Below are 17,339 nucleotides of genomic sequence, written 5' to 3' on the forward strand. Positions count from 1 at the left end.
TGGGGGACAAGGACGCTGCGCACGCAGACTCCGGGGACTGGAACGTTGCGCGCGCGGAACGCTCGAGCGGGGTCCGCGTGCAGCTCGGGCGCCTTTGGGGGCCGGACCGTCGCGCGGCAACGCTGGGAGCCGGCGGAAATGGGGCTCGTGTCCCGCGGCGCGGCCGCGGCGGGGCTGGGGGCGGCGAGCGCTGTCGTCCGCCCAGGTCCGCCCCACGCGGTCCCCCACTCCATCCCTGGGGAGCAGACGGTGAGCATTCGGGGGGAGTGGGCCAGCGTCCGTGCGCTGTGACCTTGGGGCGCCGCCCCTCCCGCCCCGGCCCCCGGACTGTGGCGCCCCCCCCCCCCCCCCCCCCCCCCCCCGCCGGGGGGGGCCGGGCCCCCGGGGCGGGCCCGGCGCGGGGGGGGGCCCCGAGGCTCCCCCCCGGGGCGGCGCGGCACAGCCCCCGCCGCCACGCCCCGCGTCTGGAGCCTCTGTTTCCTCTTCTGTGAAATGGGGGCTCTGCAGGTCAAGGGGCGGGCCTGAGACAGCAGGGCTCCGGAGGCGGGCCCCGGTGGGTGGTCTGCGGCCGTGCCGCCGTGTCCCAGTGACACCCCCAGCCGGCCCCCGCGGTGGACCCTGGGGAAGGGCGTTCAGGGCCCAGCAGGGACCGCAGTACATAGGGCACAAAACAACGGTAGGGGTGCCTGGCCGGCTCCGTCGGGGGGAGCGTGCACGCTTGATCTCGGGGTGGTGGGTTCGAGCCTCGGGTTGGGGGTTGTAGGTTCACAGCCATTCTTCTGAGATGACGGGGAGAAAGCACTGTTTACCCAACGCCAGACAAAAACAAACAACATGGGGTAAAAAGGAGTTTCTGGGAGCTCTGGAGTAGCTTCCAGAGGTGGGGGGTCAGCCGTGGAGCTGTCCCTGGCCAGCCATGACTGGGCTCTTCCCCACAGTCAGTTCACGCAGAGGAGAGAAGTACAGCTTCCCTCATAAGGCACACTGATGACCTCAGGTGTTGAGAGCAGGGCTGTCCCTGCCCCAGAGACCTGGCTGCCTGACCCACCTGCGAAGGGAGCTCGGTGTTCCCCCTGACAGAGGAGGCTTTCCCAGGCCTGGGCCCTTGTTTTGGATCCTGGTCTTTAAAGATGTGCTCCTTGCCCAAGTTCCTGCCCCCTCCCCGGTCTGCACCTCTGCTATTGATTGCCTGCTCTTCTTTTTCTGGGCGTCTGATCTGAGCAGGTTTCTTTGTGTTCCTCACTCCCAGAGGCTGAGGTGGGGGGGGGATGGGAGTTGGCCCCGTGGTTTGTTCTCTCTAGCTACCCCACGGATAAGAACAGCAACTTCTGCCCTCTGCCCTTCTTCCCTAGACATAAGGAGCTGCTTCTTTTTCTTCTTCTTTTTTAGGCAAACTTTGTAGATGAAGCATAACCCACACAAAGAAAATGCACAAACCGTATGAGTATAACTCAATGAATTTTCCCGAAGTGAAAACCCCATTGCTCCGACAGATGCAGCTTCCCCCAGAGCATCTGTTCACTGTTAGGCCAATTGTTTTTCTTTTCCGACAGTAGCCATGGGTCGTTTTCCTTAGTTCCTGTGCAAGGAGTCCCCACGCGGGGTGTGATAGTGCTGTTTGGCTGAGCTGGCTTAGTGTGATGCCCGGCCCCCCGCCGTGGTCAGTAAGCCCGAAGCCCCAGGTCCCTCACAGGCAGAACTGCTCTGTCCATCTCACATTGCCCCATCAGGAAGGTCAGGAAGAGAAGTGGGCCCCTGGTGATGGCCACGGGGATTTGGCCCGGGGCTGCTGCTGGGCTCTGGGCTTTCCCCTGCCGGCACCAGTCACTTGGTGAGGAGAGACATTCGGGAGTGCGGCTGCTCAGCTCAGAGGACCCTTTTCAGCTGGAACCCACTTGCGCAATTGCCGGGAGAGGCCTCTACCTCCCGGCCCCAGTCTGGCCTTCCTGCAGGGAGGGCGAGCCACTGCACCAGTGACCTCTTAAGCCCTGGGCATTTGTGTCTGTGTAAGGCCCCTCCCAGAGCCCCCCAGCTGATAGCAAATGGATGACACGTCCCACCATCCCAACATGTATGTCCCAAGGGCCTGGCGAGCGGTGGGGCCTGGAGACCTGGGTTCCGTCCAAGGCCTGTGTCCCTCCCTCGGGTGTGGGCTCCAGCCTGGGGGTCTTAACTCAGGGTGGCTGCTGGGTCCTTTGTGACAACAAGGTGGGGAGAGTCAGTGTCTGAGAAAGAGCATGCTCCAAGGTGAAGCCCTCAGGGCTCTGCTGGATGAGGGCCTGCTGCCCACCATCTGGGAGGGGCTCAGTGCTTGCTGAGAAACCTGCATCCCCAGTGAACTTACCTCTGGGCAAGGCAAGGCTCAGGGTCCCACAGAATTCGGGGGTCATAGCTACTTGGGGCCGGTCTTGCTGGTTAGAGGCCAGGAAGGCTCACAGCCCTCAGCCTGAGAGAAGACAGTGGGGAGCTTGTCATCCTCCAGGCCCCCCACGTTTAGACAGCTGCCTCGCTCAACTGTGACAAGAGAGTCAGTCCCCTGCTGGGAACTCAGCCCCGAAATGGTGGGTGGGCACAGCCATAGGCTGGTGGGTCAGAGTAGCTGCCAAAGCCCCATGAGAGCCCCGAGGCTCCTCTGGGGGCTCACCAGACGGGGTGGGCTTAGGGCATAGGCACGTCCCCCGGTATGTTCTGGGGCCCCTGCACCAGTGCCCACAGCCACCAACCGTGTGCCTGCATCTGGTTTCTCTCAGCCCAGCAGTAATCCATTTACATTTTCATCTTTATTCTCGCTAGCTTAGTAAGTAAATCAAGGTTCATTAGATTTTAATGTGCATTACTTTAATTGTTAATGAGATTGTACATTTTTCCATGTGCTACACATAACAAACTCTCATCAGTTTCCTTGAAAACAAAAACAAAGCCCTCACGTTCAGCCCCACACACCGTCGTGAGTGGTTCCGGGGATCATGGCACGTCCCCTACCCTGTTCAACCTGCTTGTCTCTGAAATGGGGGCAAGCGTTGGCCGGCCTGGGATGGGGGTAGGGGCCGTGCCCATGTGACATGGGCCCTGTGGCCATGTGTGTGTGTGTGTGTGTCCTCAGGGCCATCTGTGGTGCTGCCGGCCACCCTGGGGCCTCCCCAGACTGAGCCCGTCCCCTCTCTTCCAGCGTGCCCAGCATGGTGCTCAAGGCCTTCTTCCCCACGTGCTGCGCCTCGGCCGACAGCGGCCTGCTGGTGGGACGGTGGGTGCCGGAGCAGAGCAGCGCCGTGGTCCTGGCTGTGGTGCACTTTCCCTTCATCCCCCTCCAGGTGAAGGAGCTCCTGGCCCAGGTGCATCAGGCCGGCCGCGTGGGGTTGGCCGTGCTGGGCACCTGGTGCCACCGCCGGCAGGGGGCTGAGGAGAGCCTGGGCCACTTCCTGGAGGGCCTGGGCACCATCTTCTCCCACGAGCCTTGGCTACAGCTGTGCCGGGAGCCGGGCAGCAAGTTGTGGAGCTGCAAGGCCACCCGCCGGCAGGTGCCTCCCCGCCGCGGCGCCCCCTATGAGGACCAGGTCATGCTCGTCTTCTACGACCAGCGCAAGGTGCTGCTGTCGCAGCTGCACCCACCCGCAGCCCTGCCCGACCGCCAGGCCGGCGATGCCGCGCACAGTGCCAGGGGCTTGGCCGCTGTCTTTGACACGGTGGCGCGCAGTGAGGCGCTCTTCCGAAGCGACCGCTTCGACGACGGCCCTGTGCGCTTGAGCCACTGGCAGTCGGAGGGCGTGGAGGCCAGCATCCTCGCCGAGCTGGCAAAGCGCGCCTCGGGGCCCGCCTGCGTGCTGCTGGCCTGCCTGTTGTCACTCGTCTCGGCCGCCAGCGCCTGCCGGTACGTGCCCCTGGGGCCAGGGGGTGGCGGGGAGGAAGTCCGGCCGCTGAGCCCTAGCCCCACCGTGGGCAGAGGCCTGGAGGCCCAGACAGGCCCTGCTGAGGCCTCCCGCTCTCATCTCCTGTCCCCTCCCCTCTTATCTCCGAGGACGTCTGGGTGGTGGTTGCTCCCTGGGCAGAGCAGGCTCCCTTGGCAGCCTCAGCACTGGCGTGGGACCCACTGGGTAGCCGTTCAGGGTGGACTTCAGGTGGCTCAGTCTCCTGCGAGGCGAGCAAGACCGTGAACACACGCAGGTTGTTGCCGACTGACGGCTGGTATTTGCGTGGCCTGGTGCCTGGGAGTTGTCCTCCTGAAGGAAGGCACGCAGGTCCCACCTGCTTCCCTGGCCCTGGTGGGGGCAGTGTCTGCTCACTGATGGACGTGGGTTGGGGTGGTGGTCCCCAGCCTTGGCTCGTCTGTACAGTCCCCTGGAATACTCCTGGCTGTAGGCCTGGCCGAGGGGTGTAGCCCTTGGGGGCCCTGGGTGTTCTGGCTCCAGGGGTCCCTCCCTCTGAGAAGCCAGCTCCCCGATGGCGCCCCCTACTTAGGTCCCGGGGTTCTGGCTGTCGGGTTTGGGGACTGGCCTCACCTGCTGACTGAGGGCTGCCGAGCACTCTGGCCTGACTTGGCAGAGTGCCTTGGCAGCTCCGTGTGGACAGTGCCTTGGGTTGAGGGCTGCAGGGGCTCTTGACACAAAGGGTGGGTTTTGGATCTTCACAATCCCCTGGAATGAATTACAGGAAAGTGTGTGTCAGCCAAGGTGCAGTTTGGGAGAGAGATGGTCCTGGGCTTTTATCACCTTTCAAAGGACTCAAGAAAGGTTAACGACGCTCGTGTGCCGCAGATCCCGATCAGCCCGTCAGGCTAGAGCCGTGGGGAGAGCACAGTGGCAGTTACGTGAGGCATCGCTGTCACTGTGCAGAAGTGAAGCCCCTGGCCCCCTAGGGCAGCCCCAGGGATGCTGTTGGGGCCCTGGCTGCCCTGGGCTGGTCTGAGCCTCGGGGACCCTGCTGTGCAGACGGCGGGGGGAGGGTGCTCAGTGCAGACAGTGCCTTCCACTTGACTGGAGTTCAGGATGGCTGTGCTGAACGTGACTCATTCCTGGAGCTGGCTCAGAACCGCTTGAAGACTTCCTCCTTCCTCCTGAGGGTCCGAGCGCATGGCTAGTGGCGGCCCTGCGCTTAGCACAAGCCCTGCAGGCTCCTGCTGGCGGCAACAAGGCTCTGGATGGACATGGAGCCGAGAGACAATAGGGCCCTTTCTTTACCTTTACTTGCAAACATCTCCTCTCAGTGTTGGAATCCCTGCAGAGGTACCTCAGTGCTTCCTTTGCCTTGCGAGACACGAGTCTCATGGGGCAGCCTGGCCGGCCTGCAGACCCTTGATGAGGGTCACCCATCCAGCAGGGCAAGGCGCTGGTTGGCAGGACAGCACGTTCTCTCTACTCCTGGGGTGAAGCCTTGGCACTTGGCTTTGGGTGTGACTCGAGTCACTGCTTTGTGAGGAGGTCGGGTTCCCAATTAACAGCCACGAGCACACCGTGACCCCCACCGGGCTGCCTGCCCGTTCGCCCCCACAGTGTCCCTGTCCTGCTGAGCTCGGGAGTGTGGCTATTGTGTTCAGGGCCTCCAGGGTCTTGACGTGGGCCCGGTGAGGGGTGTTGGTGCCAGCTGAGGGGCCCCCACTCCCCGGCAGGCAGGAGGACTGCTGCACCGCCCGAACGGCCACCTCTCGGCTCCTTCACAGGCTGTTCAAGCTGTGGCCCCTGTCCCTTGTCTGGAGTAAGCTCTCTGTGTGCGAGCAGCTCAGGCACCGGCTGGAGCAGCTCACGCTCATCTTCAGCACCCAGAAGGCCGAGAACCCCACCCAGCTGATGAGGTGCAGCCCTGCCTGGGTCTCCTTCATAGTGGCCAGTCGCGCGTCCCCCCCACTTCTTTGCACCAGGCCCACCCATGCTGACCCCCTCCAGCCAGGCCCCGCTCACCACCCACTCCCATTGGCCCCCTCCTTCCAGGAAGGCCAACGTGCTTGTCTCTGTGCTTCTCGATGTGGCCCTTGGCCTTGCGCTGCTGTCGTGGCTTCGTGGGAAGGACCGCATTGGGCCACTGGCGGAGGCCCTCGTCCCTGTGGCTGATGTGAGTTACCGGAACACCTGTGTCCCAGGGGTGGGAGTGGGGCCCTGCCTGGGGGTAGCAGAAGCCCCTCAGCTGGCCAGAGCCGCATGACTCTTTCCCTCTGTTGGGCTAGAGGAGCCGCCCTGGTCCCTGACCCCAGACCGGTCCCCAGGGCTGCACATACTTGGCTCACCGGATGCCCACCTGCCCCCACTGGGTCACATCTCAGCTCCTGGCCTCTACCTTCCTTTCCTGAAGGTGGTCATGCCTGGGGCCACCTTGTGGTGAGGCTTTTCGGGGAGGCCCCTCCCCCCCCACCAGGCCCAGGGTCCCCGGCTCCTGGCTCTTGAGGCAGCTGGCTCTGGGCTTGGCCCTCTGCACAGCAAGTACCATAGAAACCTTCCGTGTATCCAGGGCTATCTGTGTCCAGCTGCGGTCAGGCCTCTCCCACTGCTGATTCGGTGGTTCCCATGCTGAGTACCAGCAGTTTCCACTTCTCCCAGTTTCCACCCTGTTGCTCTTCTCTGCCTCCCTTCCTCAGAGCCATAGGCCCTGTCATTCCTGTTGGGAGCTTGTCTTCCTGCTTGGAACAGTCCCTCTGGCCACGTGGGCCTCCCCCAGGCCTCTGCCAGTGGCCTCCTGGCCCCGGTGTGGTCGAGGGGCTGAGGCCTGGCGGGGTGGTCCTTGTGCGTGCAGCCTCTGGCACTCCCATCCCTGTCCAGCTGCAGCCGTGCCCTCGGCCTGCTCGTGAACAGGGGCCCTCACAGGCCGAGAGCCCCTATAGCTTCATGGGGAGACCTGGTCCAAGAGGAAGGAGGAGGGAGGGCCTGGAAGCCAGGATGGGGGCTTCGCTGCTGTACCTTGCTCACCCATGCTCTGCCTTTTGGCCAGCTTCATCTTCGATCTCCCTTTTGCAGAACTGCGCAGAAATATAAATATTTAATTTAAAAATGAAAGCCTCTTCCTGCCGCCCAGCTCTTATCCTTTAAATATTAGATAAGCTCTATTTATAAAGAATGCTCTGTTCCTTTTCTCGCTGCCCCAGACTCAGCTGAGGCCTTCACAGGCCCACATGGTGGGCAGCGGGGCTGGGGGGCAAGGCAGGCCTCTGACTGTGGGGCAGGGCTGTCATGGCCATGGCTGCAGCATTGCTGATGAGGCTGAGGGTCCTCGGGGCCTGTGCCCTGGGACCGGCCCAGTGCCCAGACATTGGCCTTCCTCCCTGGTCGGCCAGGATGCTGCTCAGCTTCCCAGCTTGCCGGCGAGCATCCCCGTGCCATCTCTGGCCCTCACTGGACATTGTTCATGGCTCAGACCTCATCTGTCCTTCCCACCTGCTACCTGGGCCCCTGATGGGGGCGACACCCTCAGGGTCACCTGGGGTCGCCCACCCAGCTCAGGCCCAGGCATCTGTGGTGCCGTGCTGCCAGGTGGTGGGGTGGGGTCCTCAGCAGAGGGGCACTGGGTAGACCCATCAGCTCCCCCAAGGTTCATGGTGAGCCGGGCTCTGTCCCACCTCTGGGCACATGGGGCTGAGTTCTCCTGTGGGTCCGGTGGCGTGAGGATTGAGATGGAAGAAAGCTGATGCCCATCAGGGCCTCCGTGGCCTGAGGGCCAGGGGCACACTGTCAGCCTCTCAGCCCCTGGTCCCCGAGCATCTGTGAAGAGGGCTTCCTTGGCCAGACAAGTGTGGGAAACCTCGTGTGCCCATCACATTAGGAGACACCTGGAGAGAGGGACCCAGACTACCTTCTTCCTGCCCAGATGGGTTGGCTGTGCTGGGGCCCAGTTTACGGACTTCATGTTCCTCCTGTGTCTCTACAGCACGTGGCCGAGGAGCTCCAGCATCTGCTGCAGTGGCTGATGGGTGCGCCTGCTGGGCTGAAGATGAACCGGGCGCTGGACCAGGTGCTGGGCCGCTTCTTCCTCTACCACCTGCACCTGTGGATCAGTGAGTGCCAGCTCCTTCTGGCCCCAGGGAACCCCCCCAATGCCCCCCCAGTGCAGGGGGTGGGGCCAGGCCAGGCCCCGTCCCCTCCGTCCCTGCTTTTCTGTCCTCTTGCCGTCCCAGGTATGTGTGTGTAGCCCTGCTCTGCTGGGCTGGCTGCTCGGCCCAGGGACGGCCAGCAGTGAAGTCCATCCCTCAGTTTCCAGAAACCTCAGGCGCCCCTCCTCAGTGAGGAATTGGGGGGCGAGGGCAGGACCTCCCTGGGTGCCCCCCTCAGAGCCAACCCCCATCCCCCCAGGCTACATCCACCTCATGTCCCCCTTCATCGAGCGCATCCTGTGGCACGTGGGCCTCTCAGCCTGCCTGGGCCTGACGGTCGCCCTGTCCATCCTGTCTGACATCATTGCTCTGCTCACCTTCCACATCTACTGCTTCTATGTCTACGGGGCCAGGTGGGTGTGGGCGCCCCACTCGTGCAGGCTGGCCCATGGTGGCCTCCAAGCCCTGAGGGCCACGGGTGGCCGCCGGGGGGGCATGGCGCCCCGCCCTGACGCTGCCCGCGCCCCGCAGGCTGTACTGTCTGAAGATCTGCGGCCTGTCCTCGCTTTGGCGTCTGTTCCGGGGGAAGAAGTGGAATGTTCTGCGCCAGCGAGTGGACTCCTGCTCCTACGACCTGGATCAGGTACCGGGCAGGGTGCAGGGGGAGGCCGGGCAAGGTGCAGGGGGAGCCTCCACGCTCCCATCAACCTGGTCCCTCTCTACATGAGCCTGGCCAGTGCAGCTGCGCGGCACGTGTTGGGGCAGCTCCCCTGCAGGGGGGTCAGCGTGGAGCCTGGGGCACTGCTCTGCGGGGGGCAAGGTGCACGTGGAGCCCTCCCACAGTGCAGGACCTTGCCCCAGGTGGGAGGCGGACCCTGCTATGAGGAGGGTGCTGGGCCCCAGGGAGCTCCTGGACGGTGGGGCACGGACATGACCTACGCACAGGAGCCGGCTCACACCTGGTCTGACCAGGTGGACCCTGTGTGCTGCCCTGCACAGCATGCTTGTCCTCCCGTCTTTGGTGTATGTGCTCACGCCCTGTTGGCTGGTTCTGTCTCCCCGCGTGTCACTGAGTCTGGATGGCACGTGGACACATCCCGCCCCGTACTGGAGAAAGCTGTCATGAGCGGGTTTTCCTGAGCTGTCTCGGAAGCCCAGGTGTCCTGTCGGCAGGCATCCCATTTCTGCTCCATTGTAGGGTGGGTTTGGTGGGGATGGGCCGCGGAGGTGTGGCTCGTGCCACTGGGGCCGTCCCTGGCGTGGGGCTCTTGCTGATGCTGACGGTGGTGTTCTTTCTCCCTGCAGCTGTTCATTGGGACTTTGCTCTTCACCATTCTGGTCTTCCTCCTGCCCACCACGGCCCTGTACTACCTGGTGTTCACCCTGGTGAGCCGAGAGGCTGCTGGCTGACCTGGCCGCTGGGCCTTGCCCACAGTGCTTGGAGTGATCCCTGCCTGCCCTGCCTGTCAGCCAGGCAGCTGCGGGCAAGCCATCCACCCCTACCCCGGGGAGGCCGTGGCTATTCCAGACTCTCGGGGCACTGTGTGCTGGGCCCTGGAGTGGGCAGGGGTCCTACCCCGGGGGGTGCCTGCCACCGCTCTGGGACACACAGCTGGGTGCACGGAGGGCCCAGGGGAGGGACACCCAGCTGGCCCCAGCCGAGGGGCCAGTAGCATGTTCCCCTGGGGTCAGCTGCCCCTGCCCACTGCTTCCCTGCCTCCTCATAGCTGGGCCTCAGGATCAGGGTGGGAGCTGTGCCCTCCTCAGGATGCGATCCGTGTCCTCCCCAGGGGTCTGGAGCCCCTGCTCACCCTTCGTCGCGGCCAGGACCCCTGGGCTGCTGCAGTCACGGCCCTGGTGCGGCTCTGAGTGCCGTCTATTGCTGCAGCTCCGGCTCTTGGTGGTGGCTGTGCAGGGCCTGATGCATCTGCTCGTGGACCTCATCAACTCCCTGCCGCTGTACTCGCTTGGCCTCCGGCTCTGCCGGCCCTACAGGCTTGCGGGTAGGTCTGTGTGCGGGGTGCACCCACGGGCCCTGCAGAAGCAGTGGTGTGCAGGGTGCGCGGGTGGTAGGGGCAGCCGAGACCCCTGATGTCCACTGGCCCAGCTGCCTGCGGTGAGCTGGAGGGTTCAGAGGCGACAGAGGCAGCCCTTCCTCTTTGTCACCTTCTTCTGTGACGAGCATGAACATTTGCCCTGACATCTGTCTGCAGTAGTGTAGGTGGTACCTGAACGTGGCTCAGAGAAGCGTCCCTCTGAGCTCGTGTGGGACTGTGTGCCTGCTGGTGCCCCTCAACCTTGGAGGGGACAGGCCAGGCTGAAGGGTGCTGGGCTAGCCAGATCTGTGTGACCGCAGACCACGGTGCACGGGACAGCACCCCCCTCCTAGCTGCCCCTGGCCGTCCCCCTCTGCAGGTGGCTGCCCCTGTTTTCATGCTGACACCAACCGCTAGGTAGGTCACATGCTCCTGAGGGGAGGTCGGGGGAGGCTGACCTAACTGGTCACAGCATTGTGAGTTGGCCCATCCCCGTTGAGGGGTTTTGAACACATCAGGGAGCATGGGGCATTCTTGGTACAGCCCCCATCCAGCGGCTATTCCGCCGGCCCCTGTGCTGAGCAGCATGCCCAGGAGGCCATGCATGCTGTTTGCAGCTCAGCCCCGACACCAAAGCTCCCAGCAATTGCTTCCAGCCTCTGGAGGGCCAGAGAACTTGAACCTGCATGCTCCGTGCACTTTGGACCTAGTCTGCCTTCCTGGTGCCCTTAAATTCTCTTTCCAGGCCACCTCCCCTGCAGACCCCCAGGTGGCCCATGCCGGGGACCCCAGCCTGTGTCCATACTTCAGAGTGCCAGGACCAGGCAGGCTAGGAGCCTGAGACCCAGCATCTTCCCTCCCCCAGCCCGCAGCTTGTGGTCAGAGCAGAGTTGTTTTAACTTCACATAAAAGTCCACAGATACTGCCGCCTCCTCTCGTTTTCACCGAGTTTGCCTTGGGGCCTCTTCATCAATTGATAATTAGCTCCTGCTTCTCTTTTCAAGAACTTTCTGCCTTGGAAATTCCCAGGCTGGGGAGCCCAAACCACAGGCCAGGGGCACAGTGGGTTCCCAAGTCACCGCTCATACAGAATTTGGAAGACGTTTAGATGCCAGCATGGTAGCCACATCCCACCAAGGACCCTGTCCACTCTGTGGGAGAAGCCACGTCCCATTTGGAAAGCAGTGAGGCTGAGGCCCTGAAGCCCAGCTGACCCTGCCCTGCCTCCCAGACACGCAGCTTCTGTCTTTCAGTGAAGTTCTGCAGAGGCTTTGATACTGGCCAGGCAGCCGGCGGAGGGGAGGCGGACGGGGAGGTTGGGGGAGGCGTGCGGGGAGGTGAGCCTGGTGTGCGGCCCGGACCCCCCACAGCCTTCTGAGTGCCGCTCGGACAGGAAGGGGCCTTTGCCACCACAGCCCCTGTGCCCAGGCCTGCCGCTGCGGGCATATGGGGCAGGAGGCCCGGGAGGCTGTCTGCCGAGGGCCGTGTGCCTCACAGGCACCTTGCTGTCCTTGCAGCTGGTGTGAAGTTCCGAGTCCTGGAGCACGAGGCTGGCAGGCCCCTCCGCCTCCTGATGCAGGTGAGGCCTCTGCACATCTCTCACTCGGTGCCCCTGGGCAGACCCCCCCCCCCGCCATGATGTTGCACATATTCTGGGGCTGCTGCCCTGGGGGAGGGCTGCACGGGCGCAGCAGAGCTGACAGGTGGGGCCGCAAGGGGAGGCTCCCTCACCCCCAAGACCTCTGGGCACCGTGACCCCCTTTGCCTGGAACCTCCTTCAGCAGGTGCCTGGATGGGATCCCCTGGGCTGTGCCTGATGCCTTCCACCAGCCCGGGCTCCTGCCCTGAGCCCCATGGGCTCTTGTTCCAGGAGGAAGAGCACGGACTTGGCGAAGGCCTCAGGATGCGCTCTTTCTCTGAAACGGTCCCTCTGGCCTGTGCTGCCTGAGCGGGCAGGTTGCTGGGTGACTTGCTGGGGGCTGGTGGGGTTGGCCTGAGAGCCATGTCTCAGGGAGAGGTCAGATGCTGAGGCAGCTGGGTCCCTGCACGGTTTTCTCAAGGGTGCGGGATATTCCCGGGCCCTGACTGGGAGGCTCTGGGGGGGGGGGTCCTGCAGGCGAGGGGTCGGCGCCCCTCCAGGCTGGCCTGCCTCGCCTCCCTGCAGCCTGCCCAGAGGAGAGCACGGCTGACCTCGGTCCGAGTGCTCCCTCTAGAGCTGCTCACCCTGCCCCTGGGGAGCACAGGGAGGGCCCGTCTGGACAGAGTGGGTGCCGCCCTGCAGCGGACAGCCCAGGGACCCCCAGTGAGGGGCCACTTGGACTGGCAAGCTTGAGCCTCAGGGAGCTGGGGGCCGCGTGCTGGCTGAGCGCTGCCCTTGTGCTTCCAGATAAACCCCCTGCCCTATGGTCGTGTGGTGCACACCTACCGCCTCCCCAGCTATGGCTGCCACCCCACGCACTCCTGGGGCTCCCTGTGCCGCAAGCTGTTCTTCGGAGAGCTCATCTACCCCTGGAGGCAGAGAGGGGACAAGCAGGACTGAGGGGCCTGGTCGCTGGCCTGCCCAGTACCACCGTGCGGCCACAGTCTGCCCTCTTCCCTGCCAGGGTGTGGACCATCAGGACAGCACGCGTCCCTGATCTTTGCCTTCTCTCCCCCCAGTTGTCCGAGGCCTGTGCATCTCCTACTGGCTCTGAGGTGGTGGGGTGCCAAGCAGCAGGGCACAAAGGCAGCCAGCCAGGCTCACAGGCCTCTGCTCTATCACTGGCTGTGTCTGCCTCGGGACCCGCCTCCTGACCTCTGGTGATGGCATTGGCCACCCAGTGCCCACCAGCCCCCCTCCTATCGCACCCAGAGCCCCCGCCTCTGTCCACCATGCCTGCTCCCCGTGAGGTGAACTGGCAGGTCTCCCTGGTGCTCCCAGTGGCCCCACCCTGTCATGGCGTGGAGGGACCCCTCCAGGACACACTCAACGTTCTTGAGGCTGACCCCAAGCATCTCCTTGCTTGAGGGGGTTGCACTTCTGTGTCCCTCGCCCAAGCCAGCAGCCCCGGTGAACCAGGGCCGTCCGGGAAGCCGGGCGGACGCACCCTTAGCCTGGGTCACACAGGGTTTGCGTGGCGCCCCCTGGAGAGATTGCTTTGCACGAGGAGCTGCCCACGGGCCTTTGGGTCTCCCTGTGTGAAGCCAGGCCACACGGGGTGCCCGGAACTGCCTTGCTGAAGACCGAGCACCCATTCATCTTGCCACCCTGTCCCTGCCCCACGCCCACGCAGGAACAGGCCCCTTGGCCAAATCTTCCATCTCCCTCACTGGCTTCCCACAGAAGCAGACAGCTGCTGGGCAGACACGTTTGTGGCCCCCAGTGTGGGGAGGGGGGGTCCTAGCGTTCAGGCTGCGTCTGCCTGCTGGCCGGCGTGGAATCTGACTGTGGGTGTGAGCCCCAGCATCCCCAGGGGGAGGAAGCCCGCACATGCAGGTGGCATCGTGTGTGTTTTGCCATCTTGGAGTGGGACACGTTTGTCCTGTAGCCTGCACTCCTTGGCTGCAGGCCACAGTGGGGAGCCCGTGGGCAAGGTCCCACCAGCCCAGAGTCTCGGGGAACAGGTCCTAGCTCTGCCTTTTTCTGCTGTGACAATAAAACCTCCCACCTGTTAGGAGTGCGCCCCTCTGCCTTCCCATCGCTACATGGGCGGTAGGCCTGAGGAGGCCCCCCACCTTCATCTGAACTTTGGTGGGGGTGCGGTGAGGTTCCCTTTCTCCTGGGGTCATGGGGCAGCTGGCCCCCATTGTTTGTCCTGAGGTGTTTGACACCTGTTTCTTGTTTGATGCCAAGCTGGGGGGCACCCCATCCCCTGAAGCAGGACTCGCTGCAGGTCTGATGCCTTGAAGGTGTCCTGGCATGGGCGGATGGACCCAGGGCCACTTGCTGTCTGGTTTTGGCCTTGCCCTGGTATGGGGGACAGGGCCGAGGGCAGGGGCGCTGTCCTCCCTGGGGCAGGAGGGAGCTGCCCTGGCTCTGGTGAGTATGTTGCCTGAAACCTGTTGGCTCCACGCAGGGCAGAGGCCCCGCCTGACTGGCTTTCCCCCTCCTGCAGCTCTAGGACCCTCGGGTGGGCACCTGTGTGCCTGGCATCCTGGCTTTGTAGGGAAGGGCTGCAATCCGGAGAGGTCAGCCTCCACTAAAGGGGAGCCCTGCAGGGCCCCTGTGGCTTCCTTGGTGCCTCTCTGGTCTGAGGCAGGCGGGGAGAGGCCCGAGGGGATGCGAGCAGTGCAGGGACCCTGCAGAGGCCCAGAAGCCCCCGAGGAGAGTGTGCCCACACCTGCCCCCAGGCCCCTGGAGCCTGCTGAGAGCGGCCTCCACCACCTGTCTTTCTGGGGCTGCCTCCCCAGTCAGCAGATGCCACCTCTCTGCTTGGGGCTCTGGCCAGCCCACTGGGCGGTGGTGGCCACGTCACAGGCCTCGTGTGGCAACTGTCACCCTCTGTGCTGGGTTGCCTCTTCCTCTCCTGAGGGCAGCACTGGTTACTCCAGCCACTTGCTGCCACCGAGAGATGCCGCTCCCACCCTCCCGGGAACAGCCTTAATCGGTGGGCTCTCTTGTCCCCAGCCCAGGTCTCTGACCGCCTCTGCCACGCTGACCTGGGCAGAGCCCTGAGGCCGGACCTCAGGTCGCCCCAAGAAGTGGACGTTTCCTTTTCAGTTTCAGCCACTTCCCACTCAGGTTCTCAGGGTTGCTGGAAGAGAGCAGTCTCCCGCCCATCACAGGAGATGAGCTCAGAGAGGGATGGTGACTAGTTGAAGGCCACACAGCAGGCAGGTCTGAGCCCCACAGTGCACTCCCTGCCACCCCCCCACCCCGTGAATGAAAGCTTCCTACTTTGACGTGTTTCAGACGCACGGAAACTGCACACCATACTGTTCAGCGCCCTGACCCACATTCCCCTTTGGTCACATTTTGCCACATTTGCTTTTTTATATTTCTTTTTTTTTTTTTTAAAGATTTTATTTATTTATTTGAGAGAGAGAGAATGAGAGACAGAGAGCATGAGAGGGAGGAGGGTCAGAGGGAGAAGCAGACTCCCCGCTGAGCAGGGAGCGCGATGCGGGACTCGATTCCGGGACTCCAGGATCATGACCTGAGCCGAAGGCAGTCGCTTAACCAACTGAGCCACCCAGGCTCCCTGCTTTTTTATATTTCTGCTCTACTTTTTCCTGAACCGTCTGATCATCAGTTGCCCCTCATTCTACCCCTAACATGTTCTGTTCTGAAGGACGGACTGAGCAGTCACGGCACAGTGAGGGGAATTGGGGTAGCGTGGGTGGGCCCCCTTGCTGGGTGCCCCAGCGAGCTCTGCGGCAGCCTCTCAGCAGGTGGCCTGTCCTGGCCACAGCCTGGTGCCAGCCTCCCACGACATGGGCGTGGAAGATACAGCCAGTCACTCAGTAGGATGTCCCTCTGTGGGGCTCATCTGATGATTCTCACCAAGAGATTCAGCACGTGTGCTCTTGGCACAAAGAACACGTAAATGCCACTGCTGTGTCCTTCCTAGGGCGTCACCTTGAGAGGCACACAGTGTCTATTTGTCTATCCTGGTGATGTCCACTTGATCACCAGGTTCTCCTCTGCAAAGCCACTAACCCTTTAATAAGTAATTTATACAGAGGTATTTGCGACCGTGTGAATGTCTGCCATTCCCCATGCTCTGGTCCACTAGCTGCAGCATCCACCCTTGGTTCTTCCTGGACGCACACAGAGAGGTTTCTGGGTTCCTCCACTTGTGGGGTTTCATGGGAACGGGCCTCTCCCTGGCACCAGTTTTGAGCTTGGCGCCAGGTAACTGAAACTTTCATGGGTGCTCCCAGAGAGCTTGGGCACAGAGCTTTTGGGGCCAAGGTCTGTTTGCCCTAAGGGGTAAACCCCGGACCCTTCTTGGAGAGCAGGGCTTGGGGTCCAGCATAGAGGGCAGTGGGTATCGTGGAAGGGAGGGCAAAGACCACTTCAGACTACTTCCTTTGTTCCCCTGCTTCCTGCCTGGACAGGAGCCGGGTCTGGAGGCCTGGCCTCCAACCTTGCCCAGAGCCAACCCAGTGTGGCAGCTGCAGGGGAGACTGGGGGGGGGGCGGTTCTTTACTAGACACTTCCTGGGTCTTGTGGGCCAGGGGTGCCCAGAATTACCCTTGACCATCTAATATGTGGGCACCTCAGCAGGGCTGGCCCAGGACTTGCAAGCAGGGGGCTGTTCTGGGCTTTTTCATTGTTAGCCCGAGGTCCCTCAGTGGCAGGGATGCAGTCCTGTCCCTTCCTCAGACCCTAGGACCGGGCCTGGCACTTACTGGGTCTCAGAATGGCTTTGCAGAAGGGCATGCCATTTTGTGGAAGGCCGGCTCCTCTGTCCACAAGGCCTCCTGGATACCAGGGAGTGGCACCCCTCGGGCCACCCCCATCCCCTGGACTGGCCCTGCTGCCCCAGACCCTGTGGCTTCCTTGGTGCCTCTCTGGTTTGAGGCAGGGAGGGGAGAGGCCCGAGGGGATGTGAGCAGTGCAGGGACCCAGCGGAGGACCAGAAGCCCACTCTGCCCCCAGGATCACACCCCTGCACAGGCCCCCAACCTACAAAGTAGTGATGGTTGCACCTGCTGCACAGGCTGTGTTGGGAAAGGCTCAGTCAGAAAACATAGGTGCTGAGCCCAATTCCTCTCTTTGTCCTGGATGATGGGAGAGCCGGCAGTGGGGCCTAAAGCCATTGGGAGTCCCTTCAGGGGAAGTCCTGAGAGGGGTGAAGGACGCTTTTAAGTTCTCTGGAAAGGGGATGATAATAGCTTCTCACCCGTCACCCCTTCACCCCAGGGAACCCCCAGGCAGCCTCAGAAACCAAGAAGGAAATTATTAACCTCACAGTGCTTCCGGTCCCTGGACAAGGGTCTTGGTCCTTCAGAGCAGGGAGTAGGCGGTGCTGGGACAGAGGCTGCAGTGAGCTCTGCAGGAGAGGTCCAGCCCCATCACCCCTGAGGACCTTCCCTGACCTGCAGGGTTGAGGCGTGGGGGCGGGGGGGGGCAGGTGGAAGCCAAGTGTGAGCTGCCAGCCCCCTTGTTCTGTGCCCGTCAGTACTCAGTCTCTGGCCCCTCTGGGGATTGGGTCCCCCGCCTCCCAACAAGACCCTGCCCCCTGGCTGTTTCTGTAACATCTGTGTTGTGGGTGGATGTGCCTTTCTGTAAACGCTGGACGTTGCGTGTGCTGTAACCCAGCATCCGGGGAATGGTCATTGTCCCGGGGGAGGACATGGCCTAAGCAAAT

The 17,339-nt window shown here is 62.9% G+C and overlaps 1 protein-coding gene across 1 annotated transcript; it reads left to right on the forward strand.

Moving 5' to 3' along the window:
- The first annotated feature begins 3,179 nt into the window (after window positions 1–3,179).
- Window positions 3,180–12,697, forward strand: PIGQ (phosphatidylinositol glycan anchor biosynthesis class Q). Its single transcript, XM_021698167.1, has 10 exons — window positions 3,180–3,868; window positions 5,654–5,785; window positions 5,922–6,042; window positions 7,846–7,972; window positions 8,268–8,421; window positions 8,540–8,651; window positions 9,314–9,394; window positions 9,897–10,011; window positions 11,562–11,623; window positions 12,431–12,697. Exons 1-10 carry the CDS (start codon window positions 3,180–3,182, stop codon window positions 12,581–12,583), a joined length of 1,746 nt encoding a protein of 581 aa, XP_021553842.1. The 3' UTR covers window positions 12,584–12,697.
- Window positions 12,698–17,339: the final 4,642 nt, after the last annotated feature.

This window comes from Neomonachus schauinslandi, chromosome 5 (genome assembly GCF_002201575.2).
Source record: "Neomonachus schauinslandi chromosome 5, ASM220157v2, whole genome shotgun sequence".
In the NCBI taxonomy this organism is placed as follows: Eukaryota; Metazoa; Chordata; class Mammalia; order Carnivora; family Phocidae; genus Neomonachus; species Neomonachus schauinslandi.

Coding starts and splice junctions, on each gene's coding strand:
- PIGQ (XM_021698167.1), top strand. CDS start 3,180: ATGGTGCTCAAGGCCTTCTTCCCCACGTGCTGCGCCTCGGCCGACAGC. Junction 3,869..5,653: donor TCGGCCGCCAGCGCCTGCCG/GTACGTGCCCCT, acceptor GCTCCTTCACAG/GCTGTTCAAGCTGTGGCCCC. Junction 9,395..9,896: donor ACTACCTGGTGTTCACCCTG/GTGAGCCGAGAG, acceptor CTATTGCTGCAG/CTCCGGCTCTTGGTGGTGGC.